At 36.7% G+C, this 27636-nt stretch overlaps 1 protein-coding gene across 7 annotated transcripts in view; it reads right to left on the bottom strand.

The window, feature by feature from the left end:
• The window catches only part of FKTN (fukutin), a 101121-nt gene that overhangs the window by 22366 nt on the left and 51119 nt on the right, over positions 1-27636 (bottom strand). For all 7 annotated transcript variants that reach the window (XM_030825959.1, XM_030825749.1, XM_030825863.1 and 4 more), the window contains 4 exons: positions 20816-20948; positions 13361-13490; positions 10660-10793; positions 8684-8811 (listed from right to left, as the gene is read on the bottom strand). In XM_030825959.1, the coding sequence (XP_030681819.1) occupies positions 8684-8811; positions 10660-10793; positions 13361-13490; positions 20816-20948 (525 nt within the window). The remainder of the gene's footprint in view (positions 1-8683; positions 8812-10659; positions 10794-13360; positions 13491-20815; positions 20949-27636) is intronic.

Here is a 27636-nt window from a genome sequence, read left to right on the forward strand (position 1 = left end):
ATTCGAAGTTCTTCCCTCAGTTCCTTAATTTTGCACCTGCTACTTACTAGAGGTTTGGAGGTATAATTAAGGAGACCTAAGACATAATCTGTATGTTGTAAAATATAAAGGCATAAACAGAGCAGAAAATATGAGATCATTCATAGAAAAGTCAATGTTTTAAATACACTCATTTAAAGAAATTATTCAAATTTGCCTTTAGCTTCACAGCTGTAAGTACTAAAAAGACAAATGTGTTTCTTGGAGTTACAACTGTAGGAGCACAGTTATCAATCTGTGAAGCTGAGAGAGACAATGAGTGAGGATTCAACAAATACCTCTAGTCTTCTAACTTCTTGCGAAGCAGAATGATTTAAAATTGACTAGGCTAACTTAACTCTATAGTTTTAATTCTCCAACCGCGTTAGGTTGGATCAAGTCATCAACCTGGTGTCACCCTATCATCTTAACAAAACAGTGTAGACTACACTTAAGAGGATCTGACTTAGTTTCATGTAGGGCTCAGGTCTCACTTAGCCAAACATGTACCAGGCCTGATTTTATCTATCACATAAAAAGGACAGACAAATCAGCAAAAGTACTCCAATAAAGCATGAGAGAGGTAAAGAAAAAGAAAATCTATAGAAATGCAGAGGAAGAGAAGATTATTTCCAGACTGAGGTACCAAGAAGCTAGTTCAAACAGACAGCAATGCAAGGCCCTTGAATGAGCAGAAGTGGGACATGCAATGATGTATGATAATCTAGTATTACTATTGACAAGCTTAAAATCTTGGACCAAAATAAAGTTTCAAAAGGTAGAGTGCCTAAATGCAATGTGGTATCCTGGATTAGATCTTAGAACAGAAAAAGCACATTAGTAGAAAAGCTAGTGAATCCAAATAAAGTACAGAGTCTAAACTTGATCTTTACTTCATATTACATATAGAATAAAGTTTCTAGAAGGTAGTACAAGAGGAATAGCTTCATTACCTTGAGATAGGGAAAGATTTCTTAAACAGGAGACGATAATACTAGCCATAATAGATAAACTGAACTACATTAAAATAAGTTTTTATTGACCAAAAATCACTAAAGAAGAGCTGGCACAGCAGCTCATGCCTGTAATCCAATCACTTTAGGAAGCCGAGGAGGGCAGATCACTTGAGGTCAGGGGTTTGAGACTAGCCTGGGCAACATGGTGAAACCCCATCTCTACTAAAAATACAAAAATAGCCAGGTATGATGGAACGTGCCTGTAATTCCAGCTACTCGGGAGGCTGAGGCATGAGAACTGCTTGAATCTGGAAGGTGGAGGTTGCAGTGAGCCGAGATCACACCACTGCACTCCAGCCTAGGTGACAACTCTGTCTCAAAAAAAAAAAATAAATAAATAAATAATAAAGAAGAAAGGCACAAATTGGGAGACGATATTTTCAAGCAAGAAAAAGACAGACAACTCAGAAAAAACAAGATACTCAGCAGGTAACTCACAAAAGAGGATATCCAAATGGTCAGTAAACATGAACTTGCCTTCATTAAGTCAAGGAAATGGAAATCTAAACTACAATTTGGTAACACTACACACCTACCAAAATGGTTACAAATTAAGAAGTCTGACAATGCCAAGCATTGGTAAAAATGTGGGGCAATGGAAATTTCTACAACATACTGGAATGTAACTTGGAATAACTTTGGAAAACTATTTGTAAACAATATGCTGAAATTGAACACATGAATACCCTACGACCAAGCAATCCCACACTTTATGTGTAAACCCAATAGAAAAACATTGCTGTGGTTTGAATGTTTATGTCTCCTCAAAATTCATATGCTGAAATCCTAACCTCCGAGGTGACAGTATTAAGAGGTAAGACCTTTGGGAGGTGATTAGGTCATGAGGGTGAAACACTCATGAATGGAACCTTTATAAAAAAGGCCTAAGGGAGCTTGATTGCTCCTTTCACCATGTGAGGAGAAATCAGCAGTCTGCAACCAGGAGGAGGGCCTTCACCAGAACCTGACCATGCTGGTACTTTTCTTTTCTTCCCTTTTTTTTTTTTTTTTTTTTTTTGAGACGGAGTCTTGCTCTGTCACCCAGGCTAGAGTGCAGTGGCTCAATCTCGGCTCACTGCAAGCTTCGCCTCCCGGGTTCACGCCATTCTCCTGCCTCAGCCTTTCCCAGTAGCTGGGACTACAGGCGCCCGCCACCACGCCCGGCTAATTTTTTGTATTTTTAGTAGAGACGGGGTTTCACCGTGGTCTCGATCTCCTGACCTTGTGATCCGCCCGCCTCGGCCTCCCAAAGTGCTGGGATTACAAGCGTGAACCACCGCGCCCGGCCCCATGCTGGTACTTTTATCTTGGACTTCCCATCATCCAGAACCCTGAGAAATAAATTTCTGTTTACGAGCCACCCAGTTTATGGTATTTTGTTACAGTAGCCTGAGCAAACTAAGATAAGCATGTACCGGGGCACTAAAAGACACGTACAGAAATGTTCACTACAGCATCATCTATCATAGCCCCAAATTGAAAGCACCCAAATATCCAACTAATATTTGGGTTAGTGGACTGAATAAATATTTGTGATATATTCATACAATTTACTACACAGCAAAGAAAATGACTGAAGAGCTACAACACGCAAAAATATGGATGGTTCTCACAAATACAATGTTGAATGAAAAGAAGCCAGCAACATACCATCTAGTTTATATAAAATAAAAAAACAGTTAAAACTAAACTGTAATATCAGAAGTTAGCATCGCTGTTACCTTGTGGGAAATAGGAGCTATGATCGTGAGGGAAAATGATGTGGGTTTCTGGGGTGCTGACAAATACCTATTTTTTTTTTACTGGGGTGCTGGTTACACATTTGTTCATTTGATAATTCTTGGAGCCATACATTTGCTTTGTATAGTTTTCCATATGTATGTTACACTTCAATTAAAAACATAATAATCCACTATTTCCTAATTTTTTTCTAGCTCTAAGATTATAAACTTACATGTTATTTTGGACACTTAGTTTTCTTGGACTCCCCTTGTTCACAGCCAGGCATGTTACTAAGTCCTTTTACCATTTATTCCAGTCACCTAATGTTTAGCACAGGTCCTCAACCACCCAAGTCTTCCTCACTATACCAGCTTTCCATGCTTACACACACTAGCAAGAACAATATTCCTCAACAGGACTTGTGTCTTACTACATTCTCTGCCAAAAGCCTTATGAGAGAGATTCTTTATTACATCCAGTCAAAAACCCCACCAAACAACAAGACTTTCTGGCAATTAACCAGTTTACCAGCATTGCCCAATATCATCTTTACATGGCCCTAAGTCTTTTCCTAGAGGCAACCAAATCTAACTTAATAGCAATTCCCCATTCAACAATATTCGCTCAAATTGTGCTGACTCAACCCTCACTTTCAGAGAAAACTTCCATAGAATCAGTACTCTTTACATTTTTTTCCTATAAACTATATCTCTCTGCAGTTATATGTAATACAAGTTTATATTCATCTTTGTAACATTTGGTAGGCTTTAATTCACTACTATGTCATTTTTTTTCTAATTGCTACCTAGCAATGAATCTTCCTAATCAGACTTCTGTGCTCTGCCTGTTGAATTAGCAAACAGTTGTGAATCTATTATGTACCAAGCACTGAATCAGGTAACTACACATTATTTAATCTAAGCATTGTACCCTGTGAAGTACGCAGTGTTATTCCCATTTTAAGAAGAGAAATCTGAAGCTCAGAAGGTTTATATGACACAAAAAAATAGAACTCAGATTTGAATTCAGGTCTTCTAATTCCTGGGCTCACTCAGCTAAAATCACACTTGTATAAAGCTTAAATATAAAAGTCTCTACATAATAAGTGTCTAACAAACACCTATAACTAGACATTCTAAATGCACTGTAATATTTTAAAGCTGGATTTTGAGAGGGAGGCTGGGATGACAGGGAACGGGTTAGATGTATACTAAAAGCCAGTTGATGTTAGGAATAGTTAAGAGAAAAGTAATGACTTTTTTTTCTTTTCTTTTTTTTTTTTGTTTCTGGTTTTGCTCTGTCACCTAGGCTGGAGTACAGTGGTGCAAATGTGGCTCACTGCAGCCTAGATTTCCTGGGCTCAGATGATCCTCCTGTCTCAGCCTCCCATGTAGTTGGGACCACAGACACATGCCACCATGCCTGGGTAATTTTTAAAAAATTTTTATATAAAGCCAGGGTTTATTGTGTTGCCCAAGCTGGTCTCAAACTCCTGTGCTCAAGCAGTTCTCTCACCTTGGCCTCCCAAAGTGCTGGGATTAAAGGCATGAGCCACTGTGCCTGGCCAGAAAAGTAATAATTGTTGGTAACTTGCTACTAATGACTGACCTGGTTTTATGATAGAAGATACCTTGGGATAATAAAAAGAAAGTGGAAAAAAAAAGTTACTCAAAGAAACTATCAGGGGAGTCATGAATGAAAGGCTCATATCTTTTGACTTAATAATTCTACCTTTGGGTATCTATTGAAGGAAAGAACCCCTTAAAGTTTTTGCTTTAAGTATACAGATGCCCACAAAATTTTTTAAATTAAAAAATGGAAATAAACGAATTTAAAAATCATTAAATAAACCTATTTTTAGGGCTTTTTCCACATTTCTCCTAAGTCTACCTAACAAATTTCTCTACTTGTAAGCCACACTTCTTTGCCATTGTTTCTAGATATGGCTGATTTGGTACTTCAACTATAGATTATACATATTTGATTACAGTACTGCTATCAGAGTACTTTAACATGTCTCATGGTCTAGATCATGAGATCCTAAGTTACAGTCACATCAGTATCCTTAGCACATAGCAGTTAGTAAATACATTTTACAGAAATGAAGTGATAAATTACATAGGATCCACACTTGGATGGGAGTGTGGTCCACAGAGGATGAATCTGAATTTTCTGAAGATCTATCCAATAAGCAGAAGCTGCAACTATCAGAAGGTATAAGGAACCCACTACTAGCCCAAGGAGTAGATTTCCTATTAGAGGATGTAGCAGTAGTTGTATTACCCTGATAATGTTTTCATGGAAGGGGTATTAACAACATGATACAGATCATGGTGACACTAACATAGTAAGAACATGGGCTCTGAAGTGATACACCCCTAGGTCTGGCATAGTAAGAACATGGGCTTTGAAGTGATACACCCCTAGGTCTGACTCAGGTCTGCCTTAATTTGCTCATCCATAAAATAAAGGTGATGATGATAAAATCTCCTTTATAAACTTATTGTGAGGATTAAATAAGATAACACATATAAAAGCTTGGCATATTGATTGGCTTATAGTAAGTATTCAATAAAGTTAACTATTATTATTACCTTTCAAACTTCTGGCTTCTACCCATACCAGTTGATTCAAAATGGGAAGGAAAGAAACAAACCAAATAAATCTAGGCAGCATCTTTAGGAAATGTGAAGTTGAATTAAAAACTTCACATTCTGGAGTCATAGTTATTATATTCATCACTTTTATTATTGGCAGATTTGGATGCTGGAGAAAAACAGAATAAAGAATCCAGTCAATATTTTTAAATGGAATTTGGATTTCAGGTAAAAGAAGGGCTTCCTATAGAGAAGTGAAAGACTGAGAACTAAAGACGGAATGAGTATTATGAGACGGAGGAAGAAAATGCCTGCCTAGAAAATTACTAATCCAATTTACCACTGTGCTGAAGGTACTATACCTTATGCCGGTGCAGCATGGTAATAATAACAGTAACAGTAATAATAATACAGTACTGACAGTAGCTACTACTTACACAATACTTACAATGTGCCAGGTACTGTTCTAAATGCATTAGATGTACTAATTCACTTAACCTATTAACTCTAAGAAGAAAGCATTTAGGCTTCAGGATCAAACAGGTCTGGCATTAAATCTTGGTCTTGCCATTAACAGTCAAAAGCCTCCAGTAAGTTACTTCACTCTGAGCTTTAGTTTCCTAATATCTAACTGGAGGTGAGAATACTGAACCCACAGGGATAGCATGAGGATTAACCAGATTATATATATATATATGAACTACCTATCATAGTGCCTGATAGCTAGCAGATATCCTGGTAGCTATATCTTTATTATTACTTTTAATATATTGTTAAATCTTAGGACCAAAGATATCATTCTGTAGGCCTGCAGAGTAGTTTAGAAAGAAAATCTTTTTTCTTCCTTCTTGAGTTCCTCTTCTGCCTTTTAAAAAATAGTAAGCATTCTATATTATTAAGCTTTTCTCAGAATGAACTATATATAAAATAAAAAATAGGTTATTATAAAGACAAAAAGACCTTCGGAGAAGGTGAGATGATACATTATACTGACTAGTTTCAACAATAATCCCAATGTGCTCCCAACTATATTTGGTGTATGGTAGATTTAGTTACTGATTACAAGTAATTGATTAGTTATTGGTTAGTGGCAAATATTGAGCAAGTTTGCCTCTCTTTATAGATAGTGCGCTTTTAAAAAATAAACCCATATTCTCAAACCATGTGGTTGAGAATATAAATTGGGGAAGCATCTTTGGAGGGCAATTTGGCAATATCTATCAAAATTGAAATATGCTTATATTCCCTTTAGCCCCCAAATTTGAGTCTAATACTTTATCCTGCACAGGGTTTCACACGTGTGCATAAAGACATATGGACAGAGATAGTGATTGCAGAACTGAGGGTCACAGTAAACTACTGCAAACAGCCTAAATATTCATCAATAGGGAATTGGTTGAATAAATTATGGTATTGCTATACAATGGAATAAAATGCAGCTATTTCCATACATACTCATTTGGAACATTTTCCAAGATACATAGATATGTGAGGAAAAGAACATAACAGACAGTGTGTAATATACTATAATACTATTTGTGTAAAGGGGGAGAGGTGAATGTAAACACTATATGTATACAAGCATATGTTTGTCTCTGAAAGGATACATAAGAAATGAGTAATCATGGTTATCTCTGGCAACGGCAACTAGAAACGGGAAAAAGAAGGGCAGAGGATGGAGAAAGGTTTACTTTTCACACTATCCTTTATATTCTTGGAATATTTTAACTATGTAATATATAATCTATTCAAAAATTTAAAATACATTAAAAAGACCCTTCGACTAGCTTTAAACATTTTGTTTTTCTTCATCCCCAAGGAATAGTAGTGTTAAAAATACTACATTTTCTTAAAGTAAACAGTGCTGAAAAGAATAAAAATGGCATATGGCTGGGGGAATCTTCCAAAGAAACTACTCTACTCAGCCATCTCCTGTTCTTTTCTCTGCCTTTTAAGGTCACAGTAACATGATAGAAAATCTGGGACTCACACCATCTGTCCAGACAGTTCTATCACTGCTCATTTCTCTTGTTAAATAATCAGAACACTTCACACTTCCCAAACACTGCTACTATAAAGAGCTGTTAAAGCAGAATGAAAGAAGATTTTTCTCTCCAGAAATGTAGTAGTTGGAAATGAACAGTCCTTTTGAGGTTTGCAGGTTTCGGATCATGTCAAAATTCAAGCCTTAGAAAGTAATTTAAGAATAACAGGACTCTAATACTGGCTCTAGAAATTATCTTTCTTAGAAAAAAGGCGACACTCTTATAGAAGTTCTCTAAGAATAGATGTAACAGTTTAATATTGAGATAATTATACAGGTCTCTAATCTGTAAATTTCTCATGAGAATAAAAAGAGAAATAGTTTTCTTTACTACTACTACTACTGCTACTACTACTACTACTACTACTACTACTACTGCTACTGCTACTACTACTACTGCTACTACTACTGCTACTTACTTACTATTTTTTTTTTTTTTTTTTTTTTTTTTTTTTTTTTTTTTTTTTTTTTTACTTTTTTCTATCTACTTACTCTACTGCTCTTACTTACTTTACTACTATTACTACTACTACTGCTACTGCTACTGCTACTACTACTACCACTATAGTAGTATTAGTAACAGCAGGTGATAATTACTTAGCACCCAGGACATCTTGACACTCCTCAAAGCTCTTTTTGTATATTAATTCTTTTAATCCTTAAAACCACTCTATGTGACAATTTCTACTATAATTTCCATTTTACAGCTGAGGAAACTTAGGCAGAGAGGTTAAATAACTTGCTCAAGGTAATATAGCTGGTAAAATAAAGAGCTGAGATTCAACAGCAATCACACTGGCTTCAGAATATCTACCTCTGAAGGTTGTTATGAGGATTAGATGGGTTAATATACGTAAAACGTTCAGAATAGTGCCTGACACATAGCAGTATTACTCAATGTAATGGATAAAATGATTACTGTTCAGAAAATCTAAAGGCCACAAATTAGAGTGGAGCTAAGGTTTCCCAGGTCAGCCTGACTCTAAAACCCATGCTCTTCAGGTTCCCATTCTCATTCTCTCTCTCAGAACTGAGAATAGACCACCTGTGTCATCAACTTGGACTGACAAACCCAGGGACACTTCCTCCTCACAAACCGTCCTTATTGGTATTCTTACTTCACAGGCATAACTGGACTCTATGGGTAAGCTAAGAAAGTGTTAGCTAATAACGGAGTCTTGAAAGAGATTTCTGGTTTTCTTTTCATTTTCAGTTACTTCTGTATGTCTACCTCCTGAAATTATTTCTGTAGTGCCTTTATAAGTAAGTACTTGTTTGATTCATACTTGAATTTTTTTCCTGTTTTGGCCTGGGTGCCTCCATTCCACATGTGATCAGTTTCTTCATAGAAGAAAAAAATGTCAAGTTTTACATCATCTTTTCCCTGGAAGGATAGTTCGAAGCTGTCTTCTACCTATGGGGAAGATGAAAACCTTCACACATTGAAACAAAGGAAATACATTTTTAAAAACCTTTTTTTTAAAAAAAAATAAACAGATTCTTAAGTTTTATATACATAGAGTATTCATTCTAAGATGCACATTTTTTCAAGTTAAGGCACTTCTGAAATTGGGATGCATCAGTAACATATCATTTAATTTCTTAACTGCATCTAAAATAATGTTTCTTACTATTGATGATAACTCAGGGTAAATGACTTATGGTAATTATCACTGCAGAAAAAAATAGAAACATCCTATTCCAGAGCAGCTTTCTGACTAAAAAAGGAAAAGAACCAAAGAAATATTATTTCCTTTAATAACCCAAATAAAACTATGAGGAAATAAGTCTCTCATAACAATCAATCAATAAGTACTTAAGTAAAGTGGCATTCCTCATAGCCACATACGTAAATAGTTTAGATCATTATACTACACACGGAAAAAAGAAAAAAATAAAAGTTAAGGTAAAAAAAATAAATAATTCTGAGAACATTTCCCTAAAGAAAACTTTTCATACAAATAATTACGTTCCCTTTGGACTTGGTACATCTGTCGGCCACAGCACTCATCACAGAAGAATTATTTATGCAGTCTTTCCCCCTCCCAATTAGACAGTGAGCTTCTCAAGGGTAAGAACTATCATTTATTCATCTTTGTGTCCCAGGTGCAGAGGACAGTGCCATACTTATAGTGAATGTTTGATAAATGTTTGCTGAATAACTAGAGCTCTGTTACTTGACTTTGACCTCAGTAAAATATTTTATTTATATTTTTTAGTAAAACAAAATAACTATTTATGATGGAAAAAATAATTTTCTGGTGACTAAACATATTTTTTTTTAAGATGCAGTCTTGCTGTGTCGCCCAGGCTGGAGTGCAGTGGTGCGATCTCGGCTCACTGCAAGCTCCGCCTCCTGGGTTCACGCCATTCTCCTGCCTCAGCCTCCCGAGTAGCTGGGACTACAGGCGCCCGCCACCACGCCCGGCTAATTTTTTTTGTATTTTTAGTAGAGATGGGGTTTCACCGTGGTCTCGATCTCCTGACCTTGTGATCCACCCGCCTTGGCCCCCCAAAGTGCTGGGATTATAGGCGTGAGCCACCACGCCCGGCCAACTAAACATATTTTTACTTGCTTGTAGGATAACACCTCCGAGGGGACAAGCAAATTAAGAACAAGATGATTGCAAGAGATCATGGGCTTAGGGCATAGGAATCAAATTGTCTAGAGGGAGATTTCATCTAGGCCCCAATGACCTATCCCTAGTTTACGTCTGAGCAAACTGCTATAGCCTAGGACATATAAGATAAACAAGAAATTGAAGTACTTATTTGAAATGATTCTATATTTCTATCCCTTAGCAATCAATGGAATATTTTATGTTGATAATGACATCCATAAATTAAATGACTCATGAGAAACAATGCAACTTCAGGTATGGTGGGTGGGATTCTTACTTATTATATTAATTGTATATTATACATTTTATTGATTTGATATTACATTGTTGCCTAATATAATAGCAATACATTCACCTATAAGACTTCAAGATCCTTCTTTTCTTATCATTAGTTGGTGCAAAAGTAATGGCAAAAACCACAATTACTTTTACACCAACCCAGTAGAAAGCCAGATTTTCTTGCTTTTGCCTAGACAGTGCAGAAATTACAAGTGGTAACAGGCTTCTGCTGAACTCATCCTAGTCAACACTGAGTGATAAAATTATATATGTAGCATTCTTAACCATATCTGAGTTGCTTAATATAAACTTTACAATTGAGATATGTTACTTACGAAATGAAGCCGACTTTTGTTACTGACCTTCCCAAATTTGTGTTTGAGCGGAAGTCCTGCATCCTGAAATGCTAAAATAATATCAGATTTGTAATCTTGTATAAAAATTCCTAGGTCAACATCTTTGCTATAAGGAATAATGTTGCATTGTCGATACCATCCTAAAAAGAAGATTAAATTTTTTTAACAAAATGTAGGTTTGGAAAAACTTAGTTATTATAATAAATTACATTTGTAACAAGGATTTTTTTCTTTTTTTTAAAAGAGACAGAGTCTCACTATATTGCCCAGGCTGTACACAAACTCCTGGCTCAAGTGATCCTCCTGCCTTGGCCTCTTGAGTGGCTGGGGCTACGGAATGGATTTTATTTCACAGGATTAGACTTAAGATGCTTTACCAAAATTATTTTTAAAAATTAAACCTCAAACTAAGTGACTTTGAGCAGTCACCTGAACCTTCTATCTATGTATTTATTTTTACTGTCTGAGCACTCTCAGCTTTCTCAAAAACTTTCATGATATATTTTAGTTTCTGAATAAACCATTAGCTTTAATAATACTAAGTTGCTGATAAGAATGTTTAATCATTAATCTCTAGTGATAGAGGGGGCTGTTAAGATATGCAAAAAATATTTAATTCTTTTGCTTAACCAATATATTTTTCTTGAGCAATAATTTGTAGAACCTAACAGCTCTCAACAGTGACCACCTGATGGGCCATACGAAAAAGAAAAGCAGTAGCAGCTTCCATGTTCAACACACTGCCAAATGATATTTCTAAGTGTTTACCATGTATGTGCTCTCAATTCGTTGCTATAGCACTGTTCTGAAGAAATAAAACATGTACCTTAATATTATTAAGGACTCCTGGGTCTCCCCTATGATCTTTCTAATCATTTCATTCCAATATTTCAAAAGTAAATAAATGACTGCGATTATCGTTATAGGCATTGCTGTTGGTTAATATTGTTTGGAATTCTAAAATAATTCTATTAAAGAATTATAAACAATTAAAAATAAAAGTTTTCTTAAAAATCATCTAATACAACTCCCTCATAAGTGCCCTTAAGTCAAGAAAACCATGGGACTGAAAACTCAAAACAAATCATGTCAAATGACTATGAAGTGTCTTTGATGACAAACATTATAAAACAATCTTGTTTCTAAAAAAATTAAACCTTAAAGCAGATATCACATAAATGTGTGAGATGTACTTTTTTTTTTTCTTTTTGGCTTATTCTAGTAGTAAGCTCCTTGGCAGGAATAACCATGTAAATTTTCAACAAAGGCTAATAGATAGGATAACCATATATCCCAGTTTATGCCTGTTGTACCAACATCATTATTAATGGTGCTTCCTTTCACTCTCGAGTCTCCTGAATTGAACAATAAATTGGATGGCAACCCTATCCCTATAAAGGCAGGAGTTGAATTAACTTTTGTATAGATATGGTTACTATAAAGAAAAAGCAAATATAGCTATAATTAACTATCATGATAATCAAGAGACAACAAATAAAAACAAAACAAAATTTAAGATTCTAAATAATTCTAAATTCCAAAGAAGTTTGACTTAGTGGACAGTGGACAGAGACCCAGAAATCACTCACAGATTCTAACAGCAACTTGCTTAAGGACTGTAGAAAAGTCTGTATGTCCATGTCAGATGAACAGTGATGTCTAGTTAGTGATACCACCAATGACCTAGGAAAGGTTGATGGAAGACCTTATGACACTGCCTTTACTGTTCCTCTCATTAGAAACATTTGGTGCAATGCAAGCTGTTTGAATGGTATATAAGTAAAGAAATAGAGGGTTTCTTAAAATTATAAAAAAAAGGCAATAACAATCTTTGGGATAGAAATAATAAAATGCTAATAAAATGCTAATTTAAGGATTATCTGAGAATCAACTATAATAGTCCCCCCATATCCGTGGTTTTGCTTTTAGCAGTTTCAGTTACCTGTGGACAACCACAATCTGAAGATATTAAATGGTAAATTCCAGAAATAAACAATTCAGAAGTGTTAAATCAAATCTTTCAGGGCTCAGACTTATCCTCTGTGACACATTCCTCGATTCTCCCAGGAAATTTTCAATAGTAGACTAACACTACATCACAGCGCCTACATCCTTCATCTCCCTTCATGCCATCATGTAGGCATTTTATCATCTCACACCATCATAAGAAGAAGAACAGTGAGCACAGTAAAACAAGATACTCTGACAGACAGAGAGATCACACTCACACAACTTTTATTATAGTATTGTTAAAATTGTTCCATTTTATTATTTATTGTTGTTCATCTCTTACTGTGCCTAATTTATAAATTAAACATCATCATAGGTATGTATGTACAGGGAAAGAGCAGCATGTATAGGGTTCAGTACTATCGGAGATTTCAGGCATCCACTGGTGGTCTTGGAATGTATTGTCCATGGATAAGGGGGGGCTATTGTATAGTCTACATGTTCTGATATAAATTTTATACATATTATTTATAATTATGAGTAAACACAAACATGGCCTTTCTAACATTCTTTTTTATATTTCTCAAATTAATTTCTTTAAGGAAATCAATAGATTCTTGCTGCATGCACTCCTGTTTATTCTGTCTATACATATGACACTTCAAATATCACTGATATTTTGTCATCTCAAGCAGTAATCCCTAAAGCCAGAGGACAAAATGACAGAAAGACAAATGGAAACTCGTAAGAATTTTACCTAGACAAGTTCCACTGCTCAGCCAGAATGGTACTCCCAATTTGTTTAATGTTTTCGCTGCTAGTTGCAGTAATTCCTTTGCACTCTTCCGAAAGGCCATGGCTTCCACAGTGTTATCATCAAGGTACTGCTACAGATATAATAAATAGTCAGCTATTACAGCCATTTCTAAATTGCTAGGAACCTTTCTGTGGCATCTGAATTAAATTTGAAAATTAACCCCAGGCTGGGCACAGTGGCTCACACCTGTAACCCCAGAACTTTGGGAAGCCAAGGCAGGTGGATCACTTGGGGTCAGGAGTTCAAAACTAGCCTGGTCCACATGGCAAAACCCCATCTCTACTAAAAACACAAAAATTAGCTGAGAGTGGTGGCCTGCGCCTATAGTTCCAGCTGCTCAAGAGGTTGAGGCAAGAGAATCACTTGAACCCGGGAGGTGGAGGTTGCAGTAAGCCAAGATCACACCACTACACTCCAGCCTGAGCAACAGAATGAGACTGTCTCAAAAAAAAAAAAAAAAGAAAGGAGAAAAAAAAAGAAAACTAACCCCATATAATCTTTTTTCTATTATAAAAACCACATTTTATAGTTACTTGTCCCACATTAAAATAAAAAGTAGATTCTTGGAGAGATAAATTAAAAGGGAAAGAATAGAACCAGGATTCCCAAAGGATGAGACATCCTTTTATCAGTTCCCTCCTTTACATTGCAATTTAGTAGCTGGACAGTCAAGATAAAATAAGGCTAATTATGAGAGCTACAAACATAGCTGAAACAAAAAGAATTTAATAATGTTTTCACCATTCAGTGATTCTATTGGTCTTTAGAGACTGTGTAGTATAGTAGAAAAAGCCTGAGATTTTGAATCAGATTATCAAATCTAGCACACTTCTTTTTAGCTGTAACCATGTGCATATCATCCTCACTTTCCATGAGGAAAGTGAATTCATTTTATCATTATATTTCCAGTGGGTAGAGTAGTGCCTGAATATTTGCTGAATGAATGAAAGAATGTAATAAACAAATCCCTCCTCTATCTACTTCTCTCATTTGTAGTTTAAAGATAATTATTATACCTCACAGGACTGCTGTGAAGATTGAAGGAGAAAAATGTCTTGCAAATTGTAAGGTCATATACATCATTTACTCATCTTGGTTTTCTAATTCTCTTTGTTTTTAGAGTGCTCTGGAGCTGAGGAAAGCGCTGTAAATTCTATAGTGTTGCTTCGCTACCTATGGGACAAAATCTAAACTTCTTGTCCCGGTGGACATAAACACTGTGTTCTGGTTCCTGACTACTGGGGTCCAGCCTCATCTGCACTCTCCTCACACTTCATCTTATAACTTGTAAACCCCCAAATATACCACAATAACTTGTAACTCCTCAAATATACCACAACTTTTCAAGCCTCCACACCTGTTGTTTCCTTTGTCTGATATGGCCCTGACCAACAAAATCTTTCAAGTCTCAGCTCCAACCTCTGCAAAACATTCCCCGATTTTCCCAAGAAGACGTATGTATTTATTCTTCCAGTGTTCCTATTCAGGAAGTGTTTCTATTCAACATTTATAGAACAAAGAATTATGTTTGGTTCTAGATATACAAAGACAAATGAATTATCTTTTTCCTTAACAAGCTTATAATAGTTACCACTTGTAAATACTTTTACTATAATTCATATCATATTTAATCCTAATCATCAATTTTATTTTATATTCCCTCCACTAGACTGTAAAGATGGTTCCCTGAGGGCAAGTACTACATCTCTTCATCACTGTATCTACAGGTTTAGAATGGTGCCTGGCACATAATATCTGAAAAACACATACTGATGAATGGGCAAATGAATAAATGATTGACTAAGCCCTTCCCGGGCCTGCAACATCCTAAAATATCCCATAATTCTTTTATAATATAGTAGGCAAGAATATAGATCCTGGATGGACTACACGAATCTTAAGCAAAAAGTACCCTAACTTCAGTAAGAAGAATTTCTTGCAGATAAGTCACTGTCTACAGAATATACAAATTACACAGGATCCCTTCAATTTGAATACATCCCTTTCCTCAAAGCCATAAGTGCTCTTACAACAAATGACTGGAATGAGAGATACATGTTATAATGCTTGTTGTAGTAGGAAAAGCGTGGAGTTAAGAGGTAGAGACCTAGGATTTAGTCCGTGCTCAGCCAACGATGACTGTGTAACTGACATCTTGAAGCATCAATTTTCTTACCTGTTAAAAGAATCCTTGCCTTATTATACAGAGTGATTGAAAGGATTAACTAGCAAATATGAAAAATTTGTGCTCTACAAAAACATCAGGTCTGATAGTTACCTCCTGCTGGTACTGCCCCCATATGGACATATTCCCACCCCAATCTACTTTTCTTAACATGACACTCTCAGAAATTCCATTTCTTTCTTTTTTTTTTTTTTTTTTTTTTTTTGGAGACAAAGTCTCCTTGCTCTGTTGCCCAGGCTGGAATGCAGTGGCATGATCTCAGCTCACTGCAACCTCCACCTCCTGGGTTCAAGTGATTCTTCTACCTCAGCCTCCCACGTAGCTGAGATTACAAGTGCACACCACCATGTCCAGCTAATTTTTGTGTTTTTTGTAGAGCCGGAGTTTCGCCATGTTGCCCAGGCTGGTCTCAAACTCCTGAGCTCAGGCAATCCACCCACCGTGGCCTCCCAAAATGCTAGGATTACAGGTGTGAGCCATGGCGCCTAGCCAGAAATTCCATTTCTTAGAACTGATCCTTGTACGTGTTAAAGTGCATACATGCATACAGCTATATACCTTAAACATGTTATAAATTTAAAAAATTATAGTATACATACTTTATTTTCATTTAAAAATATCCTGTACAAGATAGATTAAAGACTTAAATGTAAAACCCAAAACTATAAAAACCCTGGAAGACAACCCAGGCAATACCATTTAGGACATAGGCACAGGCAAAAATTTCATGAAGATGCCAAAAGAAATCGCAACAAAAGCAAAAACTGACAAATAGGATCTAATTAAAATAAAGAGCTTCTGCACAGCAAAAGAAACCATCAACAGAGTAAACAGATGACCTATGGAATGGGAGAACATTTTTGCAAACTATGGTTTGCAAACTTTAGATATTAGGTCTAATATCCAGCATCTATCAGGAACTTAAACAAATTTACAAGAAAAAAACCAAACAACCCCATTAAAAAGTGGGCAAAGGACATGAACAGACACTTTTCAAAAGACATACATGTGGCCAACAATCGTATGAAAAAAGTTCAACATCACTGATCATTAGAAAATGCAATAAAAAACAATATGATACTATCTAATACCAGTCAGAATGGCTACTATAACAAGTAAAAAAAAATTAAATTAAATTAAATTAAAAACCCCAGATACTGGTGAGGTTGTGGAGAAAAAGGAACACTTATACACGGTTGGTGGGAGTGTAAATTAGTTCAACCATTGTGGAAGACAGTGTGGTGATTCCTCAATGACCTAAAGACAGAAGTACTGTTTGACCCAGCAATTCCATTATCAGGTATATACTGAAAGGAATATAAATCATTCATTCTATTATAAAGAAACATACATGTGTGTATTCCCTGCAGCACTATTCACAATAGCAAAGGCATGGAATCAATATAAATGCTCATCAATGATAGATTGGATAAATAAAATGTAGTATATATACACCATGGAATACTATGCAGCCATAAAAAAGAACAAGATCATGTTCTTTGCAGGGACATGGATGGCGCTGAAGGCCATTATCTTTAGCAAACTAACACAGGAACAGAAAACCTAATACTTCATGTTCTCACTTATAAGTGGGAGCTAAATGATGAGAACACATGGATGCATGAGGGGAACAATATACAGTGGGTCCTTTTGGAGGGTGGGAGGAGAGAGAGGATCAGGAAAAATAACTAATAGGTACTAGGCTTAATACTTGGGTGGTGAAAAAATCTGTACAACAAACCCCTACAACACAAGTTTACCTATGTAACAGACTTGCACTTGTACCCCTGAACTTAAAATACAAGTTAAAATAAATAAGTAAACAAATAAAAATAAATCCCGAGTACAAATCTCAGGATTACTATACCTCTAAAAAAAGACAAAATTAATATCCTAATTTAAATATCATGTTTATTTAATTTTTCCTGTTCAGTCAGTGAACGGGGACACAAAGCCCAAAAAGAATCCTGGAATCCAAAAGCACAAATCTTATATCAAAGAATAAGATGACAGAAGGTACTGACTTTTATTGTAGATGAGGAAACTAAGGCTCAGAAAATCGCCCAAAATCTTAGAGCAAATTAGTAGAAGTAAAACAAAAATGTTGCTATCTAGATATTCCTAGGCCAGGTGTACAGGTATTTCCAACTTTCCTTTTGGTTTTTCACTGATATTCAACAGGCTGGAGCTCATTAATTATCTTGTGATGGTTTTTGCTAAAACAAAATCAAATTCAGGAAAAGGTATATTATTCTAGTTTTTGAACTTCATGGTAGATTGAGAAAATAATTAAAAGCAAATAAAGTCTCCCCCCTTCCTGAACTATTCAATAATAAAACCATTAGATGGGGCAGAGCAAGAAAGGTTTTTGAGCAAAGGGATTGCCTGATTATGGGGTATCAGAGCCTGGGCAGGTAATGAGGACATCCACGTGAAGAGGGTAGGAGAGTGTCCAGTGTGGGGAGTCAGGGCCCAAGCAGGGTGAGGAAAGCCTCTCTGCAGACGAGCAGCCAGGTGTGGGAAGACAGAGCCTGAACAGGGTAAGAAGAATGCCTCTACCTGAGTGCAGCCCAGCAGGAGATAGCAGTGCCCAGGTAGGGTGAGAAGAACAGGGGGTAGGGAGGGGAGGACATGTGTTGGAAGACAGGTTACATACAGGAAGACTGAACAACTAAGTAAGTATTAAGGACAATGGGAGAGAGATTTCTCACGATTTGAAAAGGGAGTCGCAAATATGGAAATGAACTCTGTTGTTTAATTGGAACTTTTAACTGGACTGGAGATATCAATGTGAATGCAGAGGTTTCAATACATAGATACAGAAATAAATACACACAAACATATATACCCTACCCCTGTCCACTGAGAGAAACTGTCTGCAGCAAAACCCAAATAGCAATGGGTACACCTGGCATCCAAGTCTTGGCTTCTAAAAGGAAATAGGACTTAAAGAACTGGCTGATCCCAGGGTGGAGATACGAAAATTATAAGATGAACTCAGAATATTTTATAGTGCCAAAAAGTAATAAAGTGTTCAAAAAACAACGGAGACAAGTCAAAAAGACACAGAAAGCATTATGAAGGAGTTTCTACTGGCCAAATATGGAACAATCTGAAGATCAAAATAAATAATGAAAACAATGGGCTATAACCCATAGGGTAAAATAGGAAACCATGAATTTATATTGATATGAACAAATAAATTGAAAATGTAATGAGGAAAACAATATTTACATAGTTTTAAAGTAACTTCTTCCCAGACACTTATTATTATAAAGGGAAAAACAGAAACTTCATAGTGGTAAAGATACGAAGTTTCAGACAGCACTTTAATCAGGTGAACAATTTGAATATCAACAGTAATGGGACAAATCAAAATTATGCAGTGCCCAGTGAGATGTAATGAGAACACAGCACCACTTCTATACCTTCTAAAGAAGTATAACCTAAATCTAACAGGAGGAATCCCCGGACAAACCCCAAATGAGGGACACTGCACAAAACATCTGGCTTGTAATCTTCAAAAGTGTTAGTCATGAAAGTAACAAAAGAACTGAGAAACTGTCCCAGACTGAAGAGGACCAAAGAGACAGGAAAATTAAGACAACATGTGATTCTGAATCGAATCTTTTTATCACAAAGGTTATTACTGGGACAACTGACAAAACTTGAATAGGGATTAAATGGTAAAAATGTACGTGTCAATTTCCTAACTTTCATATTAGGACATGTAGAGAATGTTCCTATTTTTAAAAAAATACTAAATTTTTTTGAAGTTGTGGTCAACATCTTACTCCCAAGTGGTTCAGAAAAAAAAAGTTATCGGTACTGTACTTGCAGCTTTTATGTATTTAAAGTTGCTTTTTAAAAATTATTTTAAAAAAAGAAAGGAGGCTGCTTTAAGAGGTCTATTAGATTAATTCATTGCTTGTTTTACACAAAGCATTACATTTAAGACTGTTTGGCGCCATCAAGTGTTCAAATGCATGTATGTTCACTTTAATTTGAGAACTGACCCTACTGGATCTTTTCTTTGTGCCAGGTACAGTAGATACTGGGCCAACACAGGTAAACAAAAGAACACTCCTGTTATCAAAAAGTTCATAAAATTTAGTAAGAGGACAAGACAGATATCCATAATTCACTGTGATTATTGCTATAATAGAGATGACGACCACAGCAAACTCCCTTAGGACAGGAAGAGCAGTCAAGTTTAAGCACAAAACTCCATCTCTTCCACTTCCTGTTATTATGTGGTAGGCATATGTCAGGCAACACTTTTCTACTCGAGTAGGCCCATCCACACATGTTGTTTTTCAGCTTTGTATTCATGAGGCTGGCTGCATAAATTTCACAGCTCCACAATGACTTAAGGAAATAGGGCTAGGAAGGCCCACTTGGGCTGTGAGGCCTCAGCTTTAGGTGCCAGTACACTGTATTAGAGAAACCTCAGATCTGTGGGTCTTTGGCACTTGACAGTAATATACTTCATTTTCATACCCCTCGTGGACACAGCTTTCTTGGCAGGGAACCCCAGAAAATAAAGGGCAAGTGAAAGAATTCGGGTACCAAAACCCCACTGTAAATTTGCCTGTTTTCACTGTATCTCTGTTTCATGTCAGCTCTTAGAGCTGAACTTTCATGCCTTTCAAAATCATCTTTATATCCCCAGGGCCAGAAGTCTGCAGAAGGCAATAAATGTGTATTGAATTGAAGGCTGCAGCAAGACAATAAAGTTTTAAAAGCATCTGGTCTTTGTGTAGCATTTATCTTCAAAAACCTTCATAAATGCAAAAAAATTATATTCAATGCCAACTCTGAAACAAACTGTATTTTCATGAAGTCTTTTCTAAATCTACATGGTCCATCTTCTACAGTGGCTTTATCCTACTTGGACTGAGAATACACCACCTTTCACAAAGTTAATGGGCTACCTTAAGGCAGAAGCCAGTGCTAAATCTATTAAAGTTATTCAAATAAAACAATAAATAAATATCAACGGATTGACTTAGAAAATAGTTTCTTAAGGTTAATTTTTAATCTACTTCTAAAAAAACTGAAAGAAAACAATCTAGAAGAAAAGAGACATATCAAAAAAGGATGTTTACTTTTCTATTTTCCATAAGCCCCTTCATCTTACCACCCTCAGATATTAAAAATAATCCCAACATTTTTTTAAATTTATAAATACACATTTGGTTGTCTCTAACCTGAAAGAACGCTCGAGCTTCTTTATACCTACACTCAATAAACCTAGAGTGTGGTACTTCTTCTACAAAGTGCATTGGATCCTTTGGAATGAGAACTTCCAGTCCATCAAGAGTAACTTGCTGTAACTCTGGCCTGAAAACAAAAGTTAAGATTAATTAATGAGGGGTGGGGGAAAAGGGGAGGGAGAACACTAGGACAAATACCTAATGCATGCAGAGCTTAAAACCTAGATAACAGGTTGATAGGTGCAGCAAACTACCATGGCACATGTATACCTATGTAACAAACCTGCACGTTCAGTACATGTGTCCCACTACTTAAATTTAAAAATAATAATAATAAATAATAAAAAAAGATTTATTAAAAGGATTTAACCCAGAATACTGGCAGCCTCTTACAAATATCAAACATTAGCAAAATACCTAAACATCAAGCATAGTTTCATCAATTATGTTAGATATCAATTAGCAATTTTAATAAGACCTTGAAAAATCTGACATCAAACGGTTGAGTTTTAATTATTTTGGTTAATGTATTTATATATGAATATATTTGTACTTGTTCATATACACTTTGGCATTTTAAGCAGAAACAAAAATTTTGTGACATAATTTTTAATTATCAGTTTACTTTTAGAGAAGTAAATGTTTTTAACACTTAAGACACGCGTTAATTACAATGGCCTGAGAATCTCATTAATGGGTAAAATGCTAATCTGCAAATCTATCTTATGTATTTTGGATCCCATATTCTAAAAATATTATTTGAGAGTTTTCCATTCTATTCATATAAAATTTTAAAATGTAGAGATAGTTTTTATCTATTGTTACATGTTTATGTTTAATAAGTAACAATTTTGAACTTTACTAAGTTATTAAACTTTGAAATAAATTCACAAAGCTTTAAAAAACTAAAAGATAATGTCTCCCTAAAGAAGGTTATTTGAAACACAAAATAAGAAAAAAAATGCAAAAAAGTGGTAAGAGAACAGTGAGTATTAAGATTTTTGATTAAAATAAGAGAAGCCAATAATAAAAACAAAGTATTTTCCTCCATCTCTACTCACTTTTTTTGGTCATTTCATTTTGAAAACATGGCTTGGTTCAGAAAAGTTTTGACTTTTCATACACAAAAAATATAGAAGACTTCAGTTTTGAATACCTTTTTCAGTCATTCTCAAATACGTGACTTTAAGTGCTAATAAGAAGGCAATCTCACATGATTCCAGATAGAGAGAAAATATATACACATATACATAATATATTTTTTTTTAAAAGAAGGCAAGAATAAACATACTCTCATACTTCTCAAGTGTAACAAATAAGAATTATCTCATTGGAAGTTGCTAAGGAGTTTTTAATGTGAAAATCCTTACAAATATTTACTGCTACCTTTACATCAGATTCTGCTATTCAAAGTAGACTGTAACATCATTATTGCTGATTTCAAAAGGAGAATAAAAGGGACAATTCTAGGTTAGAAACTTCATACTCCAAGTATAACTTCAAGAATGTTTTTAATCCTGTAACTGCTAATATTACAAACTATAGCTAATCAAACTTTACATGAGTTCCTTCAAATAACTGTTTCTCACAAGAAACATTTTTATTACTGCGATAGCCAAAGATAAATTTTTGCACATGGTTTTAAAAAATATACAGGAGGGGGAGCCAAGATGGCCGAATAGGAACAGCTCTGGTCTACAGTTCCCAGCGTGAGCGATGCAGAAGACGGGTGATTTCTGCATTTCCATCTGAGGTACCAGGTTCATCCCACTAGGGAGTGCCAGACAGTGGGTGCAGGACAGTGGGTGCAGTACACCGTGCACGAGCTGAAGCAGGGCAAGGCATTGCCTCACTCGGGAAGCACAAGGGGTCAGGGAGTTCCCTTTCCTAGTCAAAGAAAGGGGTGACAGACGGCACCTGGAAAATCAGGTCACTCCCACCCTAATACTGCGCTTTCCCGATGGGCTTAAAAAACGGCACACCAGGGGATTATGTCCCGCACCTGGCTCGGAGGGTCCTACGCCCATGGAGTCTCGCTGATTGCTAGCACAGCAGTCTGAGATCAAATTGCAAGGCGGCTGCGAGGCTGGGGTAGGGGTGCCTGCCATTGCTCAGCCTTGCTTAGGTAAACAAAGCAGCTGGGAAGCTCGAACTGGGTGGAGCCCACCACAGCTCAAAGAGGCCTGCCTGCCTCTGTAGGCTCCACCTCTGGGGGCAGGGCACAGACAAACAAAAAGACAGCAGTAACCTCTGTAGACTTAAATGTCCTCTGACGGCTTTGAAGAGAGTAGTGGTTCTCCCAGCATGCAGCTGGAGATCTGAGAATGGGCAGACTGCCTCCTCAAGTGGGTCCCTGACCCCTGACCCCTGAGCAGCCTAACTGGCAGGCACCCCCAAGTAGGGGCAGACTGACACCTCACACGGCCGGGTACTCCTCTGAGATAAAACTTCCAGAGGAATGATAAGGCAGCAGCATTCGTGGTTCATGAAAATCCGTGCTGCTCTGTAGCCTCCGCTGCTGAGACCCAGGCAAACAGGGTCTGGAGTGGACCTCTAGCAAACTCCAACAGACCTGCAGCTGAGGGTCCTGTCTGTTAGAAGGAAAACTAACAAACAGAAAGGACATCCACGCCAAAAACCCATCTGTACATCACCATCATCAAAGACCAAAAGTAGATAAAACCACAAAGATGGGGAAGAAACAGAGCAGAAAAACTGGAAATTCTAAAAAGCAGAGCACCTCTCCTCCTCCAAAGGAGAATGACTTTGACGAGTTGAGAGAAGAAGCCTTCAGACAATCAAACTACTCTGAGCTACAGGAGGAAATTCAAACCAAAGGCAAAGAAGTTAAAAACTTTGAAAAAAATTTAGACGAATGTATAACTAGAATAACCAATATAGAGAAGTGCTCAAAGGAGCTGATGGAGCTGAAAGCCAAGGCTCGAGAACTATGTGAAGAATGCAGAAGCCTCAGGAGCTGATGCAATCAACTGGAAGAAAGGGTATCAGTGATGGAAGATGAAATCAATGAAATGAAGAGAGAAGGGAAGTTTAGAGAAAAAAGAATAAAAAGAAACGAACAAAGCCTCCAAGAAATATGGGACTATGTGAAAAGACCAAATCTACGTCTGATTGGTGTACCTGAAAGTGACAGGGAGAATGGAACCAAGTTGGAAAACACTCTGCAAGATATTATCCAGGAGAACTTCCCCAATCTAGCAAGGCAGGCCAACATTCAGAGTCAGGAAATACAGAGAACTCCACAAAGATACTCCTCGAGAAGAGCAACTCCAAGACACATAATTGTCAGATTCACCAAAGTGGAAATGAAGGAAAAAATGTTAAGGGCAGCCAGAGAGAAAGGTCGGGTTACCCACGAAAGGAAGCCCATCAGACTAACAGCGGATCTCTCCGCAGAAACTCTACAAGCCAGAAGAGAGTGGGGGCCAATATTCAACATTCCTAAAGAAAAGAATTTTCAACCCAGAATTTCATATCCAGCCAAACTAAGTTTCATAAGTGAAGGAGAAATAAAATACTTTACAGACAAGCAAATGCTGAGAGATTTTGTCACCACCAGGCCTGCCCTAAAAGAGCTCCTGAAGGAAGCACTAAACATGGAAAGGAACAACCGGTACCAGCCACTGCAAAATCATGCCAAATTGTAAAGATCATCGAGGCTAGGAAGAAACTGCATCAACTAACTAGCAAAATAACCAGCTAACATCATAATGACAGGATAAAATTCACACATAACACTATTAACTTTAAATGTAAAAGGACTAAATGCTCCAATTAAAAGAGACAGACTGGCAAATTGGATAGTCAAGACCCATCAGTGTGCTGTGTTCAGGAAACCCATCTCACATGCAGAGACACACATAGGCTCAAAATAAAAGGATGGAGGAAGATCTACCAAGCAAATAGAAAACAAAATAAGGCAGGGGTTGCAATCCTAGTCTCTGATAAAACAGACTTTAAACCAACAAAGATCAAAAGAGACAAAGGCCATTACATAATGGTAAAGGGATCAATTCAACAAGAAGAGCTAACTATCCTAAATATATATGCACCCAACACAGGAGCACCCAGATTCATAAAGCAAGTCCTGAGTGACGTACAAAGAGACTTAGACTCCCACACAATAATAATGGGAGACTTTAACACCCCACTGTCAACATTAGACAGATCAATGAGACAGAAAGTTAACAAGGATACCCAGGAATTGAACTCAGCTCTGCACCAAGCGGACCTAATAGACATCTATAGAACTCTCCACCCCAAATCAACAGAATATACATTTTTTTCAGCACCACACCACACCTATTCCAAAATTGACCACATAGTTGGAAGTAAAGCTCTCCTCAGCAAATGTAAAAGAACAGAAATTATAACAAACTGTCTCTCAGACCACAGTGCAATCAAACTAGAACTCAGGATTAAGAAACTCACTCAAAGCCGCTCAAATACATGGAAACTGAACAACCTGCTCCTGAATGACTACTGGGTATATAACGAAATGAAGGCAGAAATAAAGATGTTTTTTGAAACCAATGAGAACAAAGACACAACATACCAGAATCTCTGGGACACATTCAAAGCAGTGTGTAGAGGGAAATTTATAGCACTAAATGCCCACGAGAGAAAGCAGGAAAGATCCAAAATTGACACCCTAACATCACAATTAAAAGAACTAGAAAAGCAAGAGCAAACACATTGAAAAGCTAGCAGAAGGCAAGAAATAACTAAAATCAGAGCAGAACTGAAGGAAATAGAGACACAAAAAACCCTTCAAAAAATTAATGAATCCAGGAGCTGGTTTTTTGAAAAGATCAACAAAATTGATAGATCGCTAGCAAGACTAATAAAGAACAAAAGAGAGAAGAATCAAATAGACGCAATAAAAAATGATAAAAGGGATATCACCACTGATCCCAAAGAAATACAAACTACCATCAGAGAATACTATAAACACCTCTATGCAAATAAACTAGAAAATCTAGAAGAAATGGATAAATTCCTCGACAAATACACCCTCCCAAGACTAAACCAAGAAGCAGTTGGTCTGAATAGACCAATAACAGGTTCTGAAATTGTGGCAATAATCAATAGCTTACCAACCAAAAAGAGTCCAGGACCTGATGGATTCACAGCCGAATTCTACCAGAGGTACATGGAGGAACTGGTACCATTCCTTCTGAAACTATTCCAATCAATAGAAAAAGAGGGAATCCTCCCTAACACATTTTATGAGGCCAGCATCATCCTGATACCAAAGCCGGGCAGAGGCACAACCAAAAAAGAGAATTTTAGACCAATAGCCTTGATGAACATTGATGCAAAAATCCTCAATAAAATACTGGCAAACCGAATTCAGCAGCACATTAAAAAGCTTATCCACCATGATCAAGTGGGCTTCATCCCTGGGATGCAAGGCTGGTTCAACATACGCGAATCAATAAACGTAATCCAGCATATAAACAGAACCAAAGACAAAAACCACATGATCGTCTCAATAGATGCAGAAAAGGCCTTTGACAAAATTCAACAACCTTCATGCTAAAAACTCTCAATAAATTAGGTATTGATGGGACGTATCTCAAAATAATAAGATCTATGACAAACCCACAGCCAATATCATACTGAATGGGCAAAAACTAGAAGCATTCCCTTTGAAAACTGGCACAAGATAGGGATGCCCTCTCTCACCACTCCTATTCAGCCTAGTGTTGGAAGTTCTGGCCAGGGCAATCAGGCAGGAGAAGGAAATCAAGGGTATTCAATTAGGAAAAGAGGAAGTCAAATTGTCCCTGTTTGCAGATGACGTGATTGTGTATCTAGAAAACCCCATTGTCTCAGCCCAAAATCTCCTTAAGCTGATAAGCAACTTCAGCAAAGTCTCAGGATACAAAATCAATGTGCAAAAATCACAAGCATTCTTATACACCAATAACAGACAAACAGAGAGCCAAATCATGAGTGAACTCCCATTCACAATTGCTTCAAAGAGAATAAAATACCTAGGAATCCAACTTACAAGGGATGTGAAGGACCTCTTCAAGGAGAACTACAAACCACAGCTCAATGAAATAAAAGAGGATACAAACAAATGGAAGAACATTCCATGCTCATGGGTTGGAATAATCAATATCATGAAAATGGCCATACTGCCCAAGGTAATTTATAGATTCAATGCCATCCCCATCAAGCTACCAATGACTTTCTTCACAGAATTGGAAAAAACTACTTTAAAGTTCATATGGAACCACAAAAAAGCCCGCATTGCCAAGTCAATCCGAAGCCAAAAGAACAAAGCTGGAGGCATCACACTACCTGAATTCAAACTATACTACAAGGCTACAGTAACCAAAACAGCATGGTACTGGTACCAAAAGAGAGACATAGATCAATGGAACAGAACACAGCCCTCAGAAATAACGCCGCATATCTACAACTATCTGATCTTTGACAAACCTGACAAAAACAAGCAATGGGATAAGGATTCCCTATTTAATAAATGGTACTGGGAAAACTGGCTAGCCATATGGAGAAAGCTGAAACTGGATCCCTTCCTTACACCTTATACAAAAATTAATTCAAGATGGATTAAAGACTTACAGGTTAGAACTAAAACCATAAAAACCCTAGAAGAAAACCTAGGCATTACCATTCAGGACATAGGCATGGGCAAGGACTTCATGTCTAAAACACCAAAAGCAATGGCAACAAAAGCCAAAATTGACAAATGGGATCTAATTAAACTAAAGAGCTTCTGCACAACAAAAGAAACTACCATCAGAGTGAACAGGCAACCT

This window comes from Nomascus leucogenys, chromosome 1a (genome assembly GCF_006542625.1).
Source record: "Nomascus leucogenys isolate Asia chromosome 1a, Asia_NLE_v1, whole genome shotgun sequence".
Taxonomy (NCBI): Eukaryota; Metazoa; Chordata; class Mammalia; order Primates; family Hylobatidae; genus Nomascus; species Nomascus leucogenys.